Here is a 12,571-nt window from a genome sequence, read left to right as displayed (position 1 = left end):
TTGTGCAGTCATCATCACAATCAAGCTCTGAACATTTTCATTACTCCATAAAACATACAATAAGAACCAAAATAAAAGTGAAAAAGAACACCCAAAATACCCCATAGCCCCTAACATCCCCATTATCCACTTTTTTTTGTCTTCGTTTTCTTATTCATCTGTCCATACACCGCGTAAAGGAGAGTCAGTCACAGGTTTTCACAATCACACGGTCACACCATAAAAGCCAGATGGTTATACAATCATCTTCAAGAATCAAGGCTACTAGAGTACAGTTCAATGGTTTCAGGCATTTCCCTCCAGCTACTTTAAAACACCCAAATATGAAAAGGGATATCTATATAATACATACAAACAACTCTCAGAATGACCTCTCAACTCTATTTGAAATCTCTCAGTCATTGAAACTTCAAGCTGTTTCATTTCTCTTCCCCCTTTTGGTAAAGAAGTCTCTCTCAATCCCATGATGCCAGGGCCAGGCTCAATCCAGGAGTCAGGTCCCATGTAGGGGGAGGGCAGTGAGTTTACCTGCACAGTTGTCTTAGAGAAGCAACAAAAGAGATATTTCTGGGGGTGACTCTTAGGAATAATTATATGTATAGTCTTGGCTTCTTATTTGCAGGAATAAGTTTCATAGGGGCAAGCCCCAAGATTAAAGACTTGACCTATTAAATTGGTAGTCCCTAATGCTTGCGAGAATATCAGGAATTTCCCAGGTGGGGAAATTTAATATTTCCAGATTTTCCCCCAGTTCCTCAAGGGATTTGCAAATACTTTTCTATCTTTAGCCCAAATTACTCTGGGATATATCAGTACATCATAGTAACCTGTACAAACCAACAGGATCTCATTCCCTATTCAAGATTCTATGTAATTATGGTGTTTGAATAAACTGACCATACAAATTAAATTAGATAGTGTGCCACAGAAAATATAAATTTTGCACCAAATCATTATTGATTTGGGCTTTAAAAATAGAATTCTTCTTTGGGTAGATGAATGAGTTTCCATGTTTGGCCTTAAGTCAAGTGCTTTGGATGGCCCTTTGGTGGCCAGAGGGGTGTCCTAGGAAGGAAATTGTACTGATGTGTCCTAGAAGCTGTGATAACTGACATCCAGGAGCCATGCATTGTCCTTATTTTATTCTTAAGATTTAGTAACATGCATTCAACATGGCTCGTGTCAGCTATGCTTTGGGGTGCAACTCTCCATTCAGCTGCACCCACTCTGGTGAAAAGCTATGTGTGGCATTGTGCAAAGTGGTCCTGAGAGGCAGGTGGTACCATGAAGATATGATTTCAAGGCAACTGATATGTATGCACTTAAGCCCAGAGAAGCAGTCCAAAGGAAGAGTGATGAGCAGCAAAAGGACTTTTGGAACCTAAAGCACACGTTGGTAATTCAGAAATGCTTGAGATGGGCACTTATGTCATTTGGTTATTAAAAAATAAAAGGTTACTATGAAATTTTATAAAATAAGGGAACACAGTTTTTATCATGCTAAAGCAGATAGCATGCTGGCATGTTTCAGATGCTCAATAATTGGTCATTTTCTCCCTTCTATTTTTTGATCCTTTATGAACTAAGACACCCCTGAGGTATCCCAGAATTATGACCAAGAGGGTGGTGGTTTTCTCCAGCTGTGCTCCAGGTGCCTTTGCTAAGCAGGCCATCTTCTCTGCCTCTCCTACCTGGTCTCTATCACTCAGGGCCATTTGCTCCCTGACAACCAAGCGGATGTGAGAAAGCAGTGTCTTCTGCTGAGATGCTGCGCAAAAGCTTTCTCAATGAGCCATTTGACAGCCAAGACAGCTCATACCACAAGGACTTCCACTGGGAAATGTGGAGTATGGAATTACCCGGCCAGTGACCTGGCAGGTGCTTCCTGCCCAGCACGGTTCATGTTTACCTAAGCATTTCCTGATAAAGGAAAAAATCTCTTCCCCCTCTTCCTCCTCCAGACAAATGACTCTGAATAATCATTCTAATTCATTTCCTCTGGCCGGTAGACCTGGTTTCTGTCTTTTTTGGGGGGTGGTGGTGCATGGCCCGGGAATCGAACCCAGGTCTCCTTGGAAGGTGAGCATTCTACCACTGAACCACCCATGCGTCCTCAATCTCCTTTTGACTGAGCCTGGCAGCTTGTGAGCCTGTGTGCTTCCAGACACCAGCTCTCCCTACCCTGTTGCTAACCGGTGTCACATTTTGTACTGCCTTTGACAAGCCTGCAGTTTAGGTTTAGGTGCATTATTCAGCTGGCACTAAGGAACTTGTTGGATCTTGGATCAGGACCTGGCACATCCCTGCACCTATGACAATGCTTCCCAAAGTATGTGTGCACAACAGGTAATACATGATGTGGTTTTCAGTGATGCAGGGATAGGACATTTTACTATAGCAGAAGGATGTTGGCTTTCATTTGGACTATAAAGCTTACCTTTAAAATAGGGTTTTTAGTCAAAAACACTTAAGGAAAAAAATGAGTCAATGTAAAGAATAGCAAGAATATAATAGCACAGTATACCTAGGTATGGAAAAACTCATGAAGATGATATGTGAATGAATACATCTTAGGCACATTTGACTCAGGGAAAAAAGCTGCTGTTTTGGTTTGTTAAATGCTGCCGGAAAATATACCAGAAGTGGAACAGCTTTCAAAAAGGGGATTTATTAAGTTACAAGTTTATAGTTCTAAGGCCATAAAAATGCCCAAACTAAGGCACCTAGAGAAAGATATCTTGGCTCAAAAAAAAGCCAAATTCTGTCATATGGGAAAGCATGTGGCTGGCATCTGCCAGTCCCTTGACCCCAGTTCCATTGCATCCAGCTTCTGATGACAGTGGTTTTTTCTCTAAGCATCTGTGAGCCTTCACTTTGTGCCTCTGGGACACAATTCTGTGTTCTGGCTTGCTTAGCATCTCATGGGAAGGTACATGCTGATGTCTGCTGGGTTTTGCCTCTCCAAACATCCATGTCTAAGTGTCCGCTCTCTCTGTCAGCACTCCAGATATCTGCAACTCTGTCGGTTCTGAAGCAACCCCAAAGTATTTCCCCCTTTAAAGGACTTGGTAAACCAATCAAGACCCTCCTTGAATGGGCGGAATCACATCTCCATCTAACCAAAAGACCACATCCACAATTGGGTGTGTCACATCTCCAAGGAAACAATCCAATCAGAGGGTCCCACCCACAATCCAATCAAAGTTTCTGCCCTACAACACTGAATAGGTATTAAAAGAAATGTGGCTGGCCCTGCAAGAATTGGATCAAGAAAAAGGACATGGCTTTTCTGGGGTACATAACAGCTTCAAACCAGCATAGCTGTATAGTCCACACATTTATCTGCTCATTTATTCATTCACTCAACAATTTTCCTGAGCATTTCTATGTGCTGTAGCAGAGGTGGGGATAGACTACTGGAATAGAGAGTACATAAGAAAGCTGACCAATGACTGGCCTCACAGGCATTCTGAATTGCTTTGGGGTTGGGTGATTGGCATTTATTGGTAACAAACCACAGGGCCAAGTGCCTTGTGGCCCTGGGGAGAAGAGTCTGGTGCCAGAGACCTAAAGTCTATTGGAGTACTCCTTTCCCCTAATATAGGGTAGGAAACTAGAATTCACTGAATGTAGGAAAGATTGGGTACCGCACAACCTAGAGGGCACTACTCTCACCTTAGGCAATGTGGATTTGCATTTTAATTACAGCAGTTTCCTGGCAGATGTCTTGTTCTATCCAAATTAGCATATTATAAAAACTAATATAATTCTATACTACTTCAGACCACTGAGTAACCCTACTCTATCAACCTGGTAGACCTAATGTTCGTTTCAAAGTTGGATGTGTGTAGATAAAAATCAATGTTGAAGGGGGCCACGGTGGCTCAGCAGGCAAGAATGCTTGCCTGCCATGCCCGAGGACCCGGATTCGATTCCCAGTGCCTGCCCATGTGAAAAATAAAAAAATTTTTAAAAAAATCAATGATGAATGGAGAGAAGGAGAAATAGTAGATGAAGGGGAAGGAATAAATAAATGGGTTATGCAACTGCAGGGAAGTCCATTGTTAATGTTGGTGCCTTGAGAGAGGTACAGAATAAGAAAATAACACTGACTTTTGAGCACAATTACACCAGATGCCCAAAAGGATCAACTCATGTTTGCCAAGCTCAACTCCTTCTTTTGGACCCTGACGAGGTGGCATGGAAGCCTGTAAAGCTGCATGACATCATTCTGGTCACACAATAGGACGCTGAGATGGGACACAGGATCACCTGATACCGGATAACTCTGGGAGGTCCTGTGGCCACTTCAACAAAATCACACCCGGCTAGCAATCATCTAACTACAGTATGGTGGACCCAACAATTCTGAGTGCAAAGCATGTGTGCACATCACACTCAGGCCCTAAGGACAAAAAGGCTCCAGTGTGCACAGTAGAAACATACAGGCTACAAGAGGTGAGTATAGCCTGTAAGTCCTTCTAGCAAATCATTGAGTCTCAGGTGTTCTTGGGGACCACTGGTGGAGTCCTCCCCTGCCCCAGCTAGTGACTGCACCTGCCCTCTCAGCAGGTGCCCTCCACCTGACATTCCAGGAGCCCAGACCTCTGTATCAATGTTGTCACCAATCGAGGCAGTCAATGTTGGGTCTCAAAAGGTGATGTGGGGAGGAAAGGAAGGGAACCCAGGTACCTTCTGAGCCTCAGTATACCCATCTGACAAATGGAATCATTTGGAAATGGAAATGGAATGAATATTTGGGCAAGGGGGCAGGGGCTGGCCCCAGGCAGGCAGCTGAGGCCCCAGCCCAGCCAAAACTCAGACAAAGAGTGAGGTGGGCACTGCCAGAATGATTTATTCAGAGGCTGAGGTCTCTGGGTGGAGTTGTGAGTTGGGATCCTGGTGACCCTCTCTAGCGGGGCAAGGCACAGAGTTGGTACGGGGGTGGGGTCACCAAGAAGGCAAAGGGGCCACGGTCGCTGGGCCGGGGCTGCCCGGTGGGCACCGAGAAACTAAAGCGCTGCAGGAGGCAGGTGAAGAAGAGGAAGAGCTCCATGCGGGCCAGGGGCTCCCCGAGGCATACGCGGCGGCCTGTGGACAGGCATGGGAGACTCGGTGAGGAGGAGAGGTCTGGGCCTTACCCATCCCAGAACACCTCGGGAACAGGGCAGAGACCCAGCACCCCATGGGCACCTGCTGAGAAAGGCATGAAGGCCTCCGGCTTCACGAAGCGGCCCTGGGCGTCCAGGAAGTGTCCCGGGTGGAAGCGGAAAGGCTTCTCCCAGGCAGTCTCGTCCTTCAGCACCGATGACAGGTGGAGGATGAGTGTCGTTCCCTGTGCAGGAGAGGCCAGGTGGGGAGAGGGGGAGTCTGAGCTGGGGGATGCCATGCCTGCTGCCACTGCACATGCAAGGGCACTTGCACCATCTGCCTGGTACACACCTGGACTCATTCAAGACACACTTTGCCCAGAGAGCTTCCCTGAACCTTGTAGGGGAGGGTGGCTGTGTTTTACCTTGGGAATGAAGAAGCCCTGGATCTTGCTGTCGCGGGAGGTCATGTGTGGCAGGCCCAGGGGGATGATGTCCCCAAAGCGCTGCACCTCATGGACCACGGCTGTGGTGAAGGGCATGCGCTCCTGGTCCGCCATCTCCGGCCGCCGCCCGCGCCCTATCACACTGTCGATCTCCTCATGGACGCGGCCTGGGCAGACAAGCGTCTCTCAGTGGGCCACAGCTCAGGAGGCTGGGTGCTGACCTTGCCCCGACAGCTGCCTATCCCCCCTCTTACGGGGGCAGTGCCCATGTGCAGGAGGGACCACTGCTACTGGGGTCTAGGCCCAGCTCTGGGTCACATCCCGCGGTGTCCAGAGGAAGCTCAGTCCCCCCAGTCTGGCCCTATCAATCCCCCCCACACACACGCTGCCCACCCCCCACCCCCCACCCTGCCTCCCAGGACCCAGGCAGGCTCACTCTGCACATCCGGGTGTAGGATCATGAGCAGGAGGGCCCAGACCAGCGTGATGGAGGTGGTCACCATGCCCGCCGTGAACAGGTCGCCCACCACCAGGCGCAGGTTGGCGTCAGTGAAGCTGCTCTCCGGGTTCCCCTTAGACTGGGCAGGGCAGAGAGAGCTGGCTCAGGGGCAGAGGGAGGGCACTACCAGACAGAACCCCACTCTGTGCAGCTCAGGCTGGGCGCCTGGCCACTGGGCCATTCCCAGGCTCCCCACCACAACCCTTCTGGGTCCTCTTGCTTACCCACACGAGCTCCCGGGCAGCCCTCCCCTCACCTTCTCCATTTCACCCAGGAAGGCTTCCGTCAGGTCGCGAGGGGGTTGGGCCTTGTCCCAGGCTTCTTTGTGCTCGGTGAGCAGCTTGTCCAGCAGGTTCATGAAGGCCTTCTGTGTCGCGAAGGTCCTGCGGGCCACCCCCGGGATGCGTAGTAGCACCGGGATGGCGTTCAGCACCTGTGCAGGCCGCAGGGCGGGGCCTGGAGTCCTCCCTGCGCTCAGCGCCGGCTCCAGGCTTGAGGGGCCCTGCGTCCCGGCCCTGAGCCCTGGGCCTGTACTCTCACTCGGCTCCTCCCAGGAGTGCCCTTCCTCCGCTCGCCCCCAGGCACAAACCCCCTCCCCGAGGGCCAGGCTCTGCTCCAGACACCGGGCCTCCGCGCACCTCTCGGAGAAAGCCCGTATCTTCCTTTATTGCGCCCTCCACCAGCCCCAGGAGCTTGAGGAAGGTCGGGTCGCTGTACTCGAAGCGGCGCCCGTGGGTGAGCGAGGCGATCACATTGCACACCGCTTGGTTCAGGAGCTTGTTGGGACTAAAGGGGCGTCCTGGGCGGGGGTGTTTGGGTGAGGGTCAGGGAGGGTCGCCCCGCTTGGCCCCGCACCCCTCGGCCCCAAGCTCACCTGCATGGTCGGCGAAGGCAGCGCAGAGGCTGCCGGCCTCCTCGGTCACCCACTGCTCCAGCGACTTTTTTCCCAGGCCGAAGTTGCGCAGGGTGGACAAGGAGAAGCGCCGCTGCTCGCGCCACGCGGGTCCGTAGCGCGCGAGGACCACACCTGGGGATTGGGCGAGCGCGTGGGCGTGGCCGGTGCAGGCGGCTCCGCACTTCACCGCCCCTCTGCAACCTAATACTTCTCTCTGTTGCTCAGGGAGACCCTAACTCCGCCCTTTGCTCCAGTGCATCCCGCCTTGACCTCCCTGCCCATTCCGGTCAGGCCCCGCCCAGTGCCACACACCACCATCCCCACCACCCCTAGTCCTGGACCGACCTCTCCCTCCAGCTGCCTCCCCTCGCATGGGAGGCCCTTTTCCTGCTCCCCATGCCTGCGTCAGCCGCGTCCGCACGGCCTTGCCAGCCCTGGGGTCACTGCTCGTCCAGCTTCTGCTAGGCCATGGTCTCTGTCTGTGCCACCCCTCACCTTGTGCCGAGGGCTTATAGCCCAGATGCTCGTAGATGGGCATGGGCGGGCGGTCTGAGGTGTCCTCACCGCGTTGTAGCAGCGCCTCACGCACGGCTGGCAGCCCGTTGAGCACGACCACGGGCTTCCAGGCCAGCTGCAGGCTGAACACGTCCCCGAAGCGGCGCCGCAGCTGCAGGCCCAGGGCGGCGTCAAGCCCGGGACCTGGCAGGCTGCTGGCCCTAGTCTCAACGCACCAGCCTTGGGGACCTCGCGGACATCTGGCCTCCCGTTGCGGGTCACACCCTCCCCAGTACTAGGACCTCACCTTGGAGCCCACGGTTCCCAAGGACCACTAAAATTGTCAATAGGCCTAAGTCAGCATCTCATTTTACTGACACAGACTCTGAAAGTGCATAGCGAGCTCACAGGCCAGACGGATTGGAGCCAGATCACTGTTCCCTCTCCACCATGATTTCCTAATTTAAATGGTACTCTCCAGTAGGAACCCCTCCACCACCTCTCTCCCATCCCTTCCCAAGGCCTTTTCTTTGCTTATCATCAGAAGTGCCTTGGTTGGGTCTTTCGTAACCTATGTGCTGTCCAACTGGATCTCAAACCTGCTGGCAAGTCCCAACCACCTCCAGACTTTGTCCTCTCCACACTCTGCTTTTCCAGCAAAGGTCCCCTCCCCAGGAAGCCTCTAACCAGCTTCTTCTTCAGGACCAGCTTCTTGTCCAGCCTGTGGCTTCATTTACTACCTCCCGTCTTGTGCTAGGTGGGGTTCCCAGGACCCCAGCTGTCCCCTAGCCCACCAAGTCCCTCACCTTGCTGAAGCTGTAAGACATGTCCTGGAAGTCCACCTGCAGAAGGTTGCCCAGTCCAGGCAGTGGCAGGGGGCCTGGCGGGTAGTGTGGGGCCCAGCGTATGTGCCGGTGCTTCAGGTCCACCAGGAGCAGGAAGATGGCCATGGCCACGGCCAGGAGTGCCAGCGCCTCCCCGATCAGCAGCCCCATGGCTGCCTCACTGCCCACCAGGATCCTGGGCAGGGGAAGGGGTGGGCGCACAGGGAGCTGTCCACACCTGGGACCCTGATCACACCAGCACCTGGGATCAAACCAGGGAACGCCTAGCACACAGATGCTTTCCACAGACTGTGTCCTGCCCTTTAATATGAAGCCACGGCCTGCCCTATGCCCTCTGCTTTTATCTAGTCTGTTTGGAGTGCTGTTGTATAAGCAGGGAGGAGTCAGTCCCCGTGAGGTGTTGGGTAGTCCAAGGTCATTGTTCCTTCTCTCTTTCTCCAGGTACCTACACAGGTGGGGTAGGGGTGGGAGACCTGGAAGGAGAAATACACCTTCCCCCCATAGCCTCTTCTCAGCTCTGTGCAGGCTGGTTGGAGGTCTTGGGGCTAATAAAACACTGTATAGCCTGATTTGACCCTGTCTCCCCTGCTGTGTTTACCACCTGGCCCTCAGAACTTGCCCTCTCCCTTCCCACCCCTCACCTGCTCCTCTTGGAATGGTCTTCACCAGCAAGGTGTGTCACCCACACTTGGGGCCGTAGGTAGGTTGTATTGGGCAGCAGGGCCCTGGGTGGCAAGAGAACAGAGGAAAATGAGGTGGTCCCACTGGGCCCCCACCTCACACGGTGCCACACTCAGCATGCACCAACCCACAACGATCTACCATACCTCATAGCTCCAATGTTCAGCCTGAGCCTCTCTGCCTCTTGCTCTCACTGTCACCTCCCTGCCAGGGTTGGCGCCTAGGTATCCTTCTTCCACAGCGAAAGGACTGGGATTTGGGCTGAGTTTTAAAATCAGTTAAGCTGTTTTAAATCCAGATACTGTGACCTACCCCAAGGAGCCCAGAGGCAAGGTAGAGGCATTTCCCACCTGTTGAAACATGAGAAGTTGTTTACTACAAAAAACAGAGTCTAGAGGGAGATGTTGGACACAAGCCACTGCTGGGTTAAAGGTCATTTCAGAGGCTAGTTAAGAAAAGAGAATGATCACTAGTGCCCGATTTGAGTATTGGCAAGTCGAAAGGGCACAAAGGTAAAATGAGGAAGCATTTGCAGTCAGGAAAATATTTTCCTCAAAACATGTTTTTTAAGTTGTGTGACTTATCTTTTGGCACTTGAAATCTATCCTTTTTTTCCAGGGGTGAGGGGGGGCTCCCCATGCATGGGTCAGCGATTGAACCCAGATCTCGCATATGGCAGGTGAGCATTCTACCACTGAACCACCTGTGCACCCCTATCCACTTCATTTTAACTGTGTGGACACCAAGCCAGGGTGGAAATGGAAAGCCAAGCAGCTCAGAGAGCCATCATATCTCTGCCCGCGATCCCACAGCCTACACCACACCCCCACATTTCCATCCTGGCTGAGAAAATGAGAAATTGACCACACTGGATGGAGCCATTACAATGAAAGTAATCTGCTATTTGTGCAGCCCCAAATTGATGAGCACATAAAAACTCATTTATAATTGCTTATTTCTACTTCCTGACATTCCTCCCGGTCCTTCTGTCCTCTAAAAAAGCCTGTTAACATTGTACTGTTTTTAATAACCTTTAAAGTTAATGTTGGAGGATGGCAGCAGTGCAAGCGCTGAGGACTTGGAGCCAGCCTGCTCAGTGCTTGATTTGTGTTTGTTATTCTCAAACATGTTGCAATATTCATGTTTCGAAGTCAAAACTTCTGTTTCTTCGGTTATCCTTCATTCAAGTACAGTCATCCACATCAATTCCTGAAGACAACTGCTGCTCTACATGGACAGATTGCTCAGTTCAAACTCTCAGGCACTGGAGAAGTGATTACAGAAGTAACCGTCAGAGAATGGTATGCAAAAGAAGGAGATGCATGCCTCATTTTGATAGTATCTGTGAAGTTCAAAGTTATAAAGCTTCTGTTACCATCACCAGTCATCATGATGAGGCCATTAAAAAGCTCTATTATAATCTAGGGGAGACTGCCTATGTGGAGGAGCCTTTAATAGACATAGAAACAGAAGCTTTAAAAGGTCTTACCTTATTACCAGGTTCAGAGGAAGATATTGAAACACCTGTCAGGTCCCGTGGTGAACACACACACCAAAAGGTAAAGGACCGAAAAACACTGGCACCTCCTGCAGTTCATCGCCTTGCAATGGAAAACAATATTGAGCTGAGTGACGTTGTTGGCTCAGGAAAAGATGGCAGAATACTTAAAGAAGATATTCTCAACTATTTGGCAAAGCAGACAAGAGCTATATTACCTCCCTCACCTAAAGCTGAAATTTTACCACCTCCAGCAAGACCCAAAACAGGACCATTCCTATACCCCAAACCTCCAGTATTCACAGGGAAAGACAGACTAGAACCTGTCAAAGGCTTTCACAAAACGGTGGTCAAGACCAAGACTGCCTTGTGTCTGAGGTTCCTTTTGTCTACCTTATCGAAGGACAAGTAGAACATATGGATTAAAAATAAATAAATAATAGGGGAACAAATGTTAAAATAAATTTAGTTGATTGAAATGCTGGTGATCGGTGAAGGGGAAGGGGAAGGGGTACGGTGTGTGTGAATTTTTTTTCTGTTTTCTTTTTACTGTTTTTTTTCTGAATCGATGCAGATGTTCTAAGAAATGATCATGATGATGAATATACAAGGATGTGATGATAGTGTGAGTTATTGACTATATGACAAGAACGGAATGATCATATGATAAGACTGTGTTTGTATGTGATTATGTATATTAATAAAAATAAATAAATAAATAAAAATAAGTGAATAGTCTGAAGAAAGAAAAAAAAGAGACCATGGCTGCATTCCTGAAGATTCCTGGCTTCTGGTTATTGTATTGAGGCCGACCTTACTGAACTGGTTAAGCTATGAGGAGAATTAAAGCCCATTGCTCTTTCTTGTGGAATTAAACTGTCCTTTATGCCCTTCTCCTTAAAGGCTGCTTCCTTGAGATTACTGCAAGGTCCCCATTCTTAATGCTTCTGTGGATGAAAACTGCAAGAACAGAACATATAAGGCTTCTCATAATATTGGGGTAGCAATGGATACTGAGCAAGGGTTGATTATCCCTAATGTAAAAAACGTTCAGGTCTGCTCTGTATTTGAGATTGCTGGTGATTTGAACCATCTCCAGAAATTGGGCTTTGCAGGTCAGATTGGAACCACTGATATTACAGGAGAAACATTTACTCTTTCCAATGTTGGATCAATTGGTGGTATCTACTCTAAACCAGTAATATTGCCACCTGAAATAGCAATTGGGGCTATTGGATCAATTAAGGCCCTGCCCCAATTTAACCAGAAGGGAGAAGTATAGAAGGCACAGATAATGAATGTGAGCTGGTCCACTGATCACAGAATTATTGATGGTGCTGCAATGTCTCACTTGTCTAATTTATGGAAATCCTACTTAGAAATTCCAGCTTTTATGCTACTAGATCTGAAATGCAGATTGATAACACATCCTTGAACTTTTGGGCTCCCAAATAATACATAATCATTTTCCATTAGATGGAAGTAAAGAGTCTTGTGGAAGAGACAACATTGACAAATGCACGGGCTAATTCCTGAAATGTCCAAGCAGATCCACACTGAGCATCTTGTCCCTTTTTATAAAGGGTTTGCCTACCCATGGTGCTGCCACTGCCATGGGCGAGGGAGGTGAAAATACACCTGCCTCTTATTCCGGATGAGCCCCCAGAAATGTTGTGCGAAAAGAGGGACAAGGCTTTAAGCCTCCTGGAATATTATATAGAAATAGAATAAACCAGGCTGAGGCTGCAAAGTTTCAGGAAGTAGATTTTATTTTCTATGGCCATAGGGCTCAGCCGAGTAGCCTCTGAAAGTCTGAGCCCCGAACAAAAGGCAACCTTAGTTTTATAGACTGTATTACATGCTTGAGATAAGGTAAACTTAATATGGTGACTGGCAATGTTAAAGGACAAACAATTGGTCAGTTTAAGGAGCAAAGCAGGGTATGGAAGTAGATGAGCTGTTAGGGGAGGGCCCTCATCCCAGGTGTCTTATCTCACTTGCCTGCAATGTTACCCAGTCCTGAAGGCTAGGAGAGGGGGTTTCTATCCCAGGAATGTGTCTTATCTTGCTTGCCTGCAGTTTTACCCATTCCTGAGGGTTAGGAGAGGGGGTTTGGGGATTT

General features: G+C 49.6%; 1 protein-coding gene and 1 pseudogene across 1 annotated transcript; one reads left to right on the top strand and one right to left on the bottom strand.

Moving 5' to 3' along the window:
* Positions 1-4,837: 4,837 nt before the first annotated feature.
* On the bottom strand, positions 4,838-8,542 carry LOC143690900 (cytochrome P450 2D17-like). Its single transcript, XM_077168646.1, has 9 exons — positions 8,232-8,542; positions 7,426-7,597; positions 6,910-7,062; positions 6,674-6,834; positions 6,292-6,468; positions 5,973-6,114; positions 5,516-5,703; positions 5,194-5,335; positions 4,838-5,091 (listed from the first exon to the last, which is right to left on the bottom strand). The coding sequence occupies exons 1-9, from the start codon at positions 8,418-8,420 to the stop codon at positions 4,913-4,915; spliced, it is 1,503 nt and encodes a 500-aa protein (XP_077024761.1). The 5' UTR covers positions 8,421-8,542; the 3' UTR covers positions 4,838-4,912.
* Positions 8,543-10,003: 1,461 nt separating this feature from the next.
* LOC143690390 (lipoamide acyltransferase component of branched-chain alpha-keto acid dehydrogenase complex, mitochondrial pseudogene) lies at positions 10,004-11,884 on the top strand (annotated as a pseudogene).
* The last annotated feature ends 687 nt before the right edge of the window (positions 11,885-12,571 follow it).

This window comes from Tamandua tetradactyla, chromosome 7 (genome assembly GCF_023851605.1).
Source record: "Tamandua tetradactyla isolate mTamTet1 chromosome 7, mTamTet1.pri, whole genome shotgun sequence".
Lineage (NCBI taxonomy): Eukaryota > Metazoa > Chordata > Mammalia > Pilosa > Myrmecophagidae > Tamandua > Tamandua tetradactyla.
Note: the sequence above shows the minus strand (reverse complement) of the source record. Positions and strands in the feature narration are given on the sequence as shown.

What these genes read in the sequence shown, in the direction of transcription:
- LOC143690900 (XM_077168646.1), bottom strand. Translation starts at nt 8,420, where the DNA reads ATGGGGCTGCTGATCGGGGAGGCGCTGGCACTCCTGGCCGTGGCCATG. An exon ending in ATACGGGCTTTCTCCGAGAG is followed by an intron (nt 6,469 to 6,673) that starts GTGCGCGGAGGC and finishes CGGCCTGCACAG; the next exon opens with GTGCTGAACGCCATCCCGGT. An exon ending in CCTACACCCGGATGTGCAGA is followed by an intron (nt 5,704 to 5,972) that starts GTGAGCCTGCCT and finishes TTGTCTGCCCAG; the next exon opens with GCCGCGTCCATGAGGAGATC.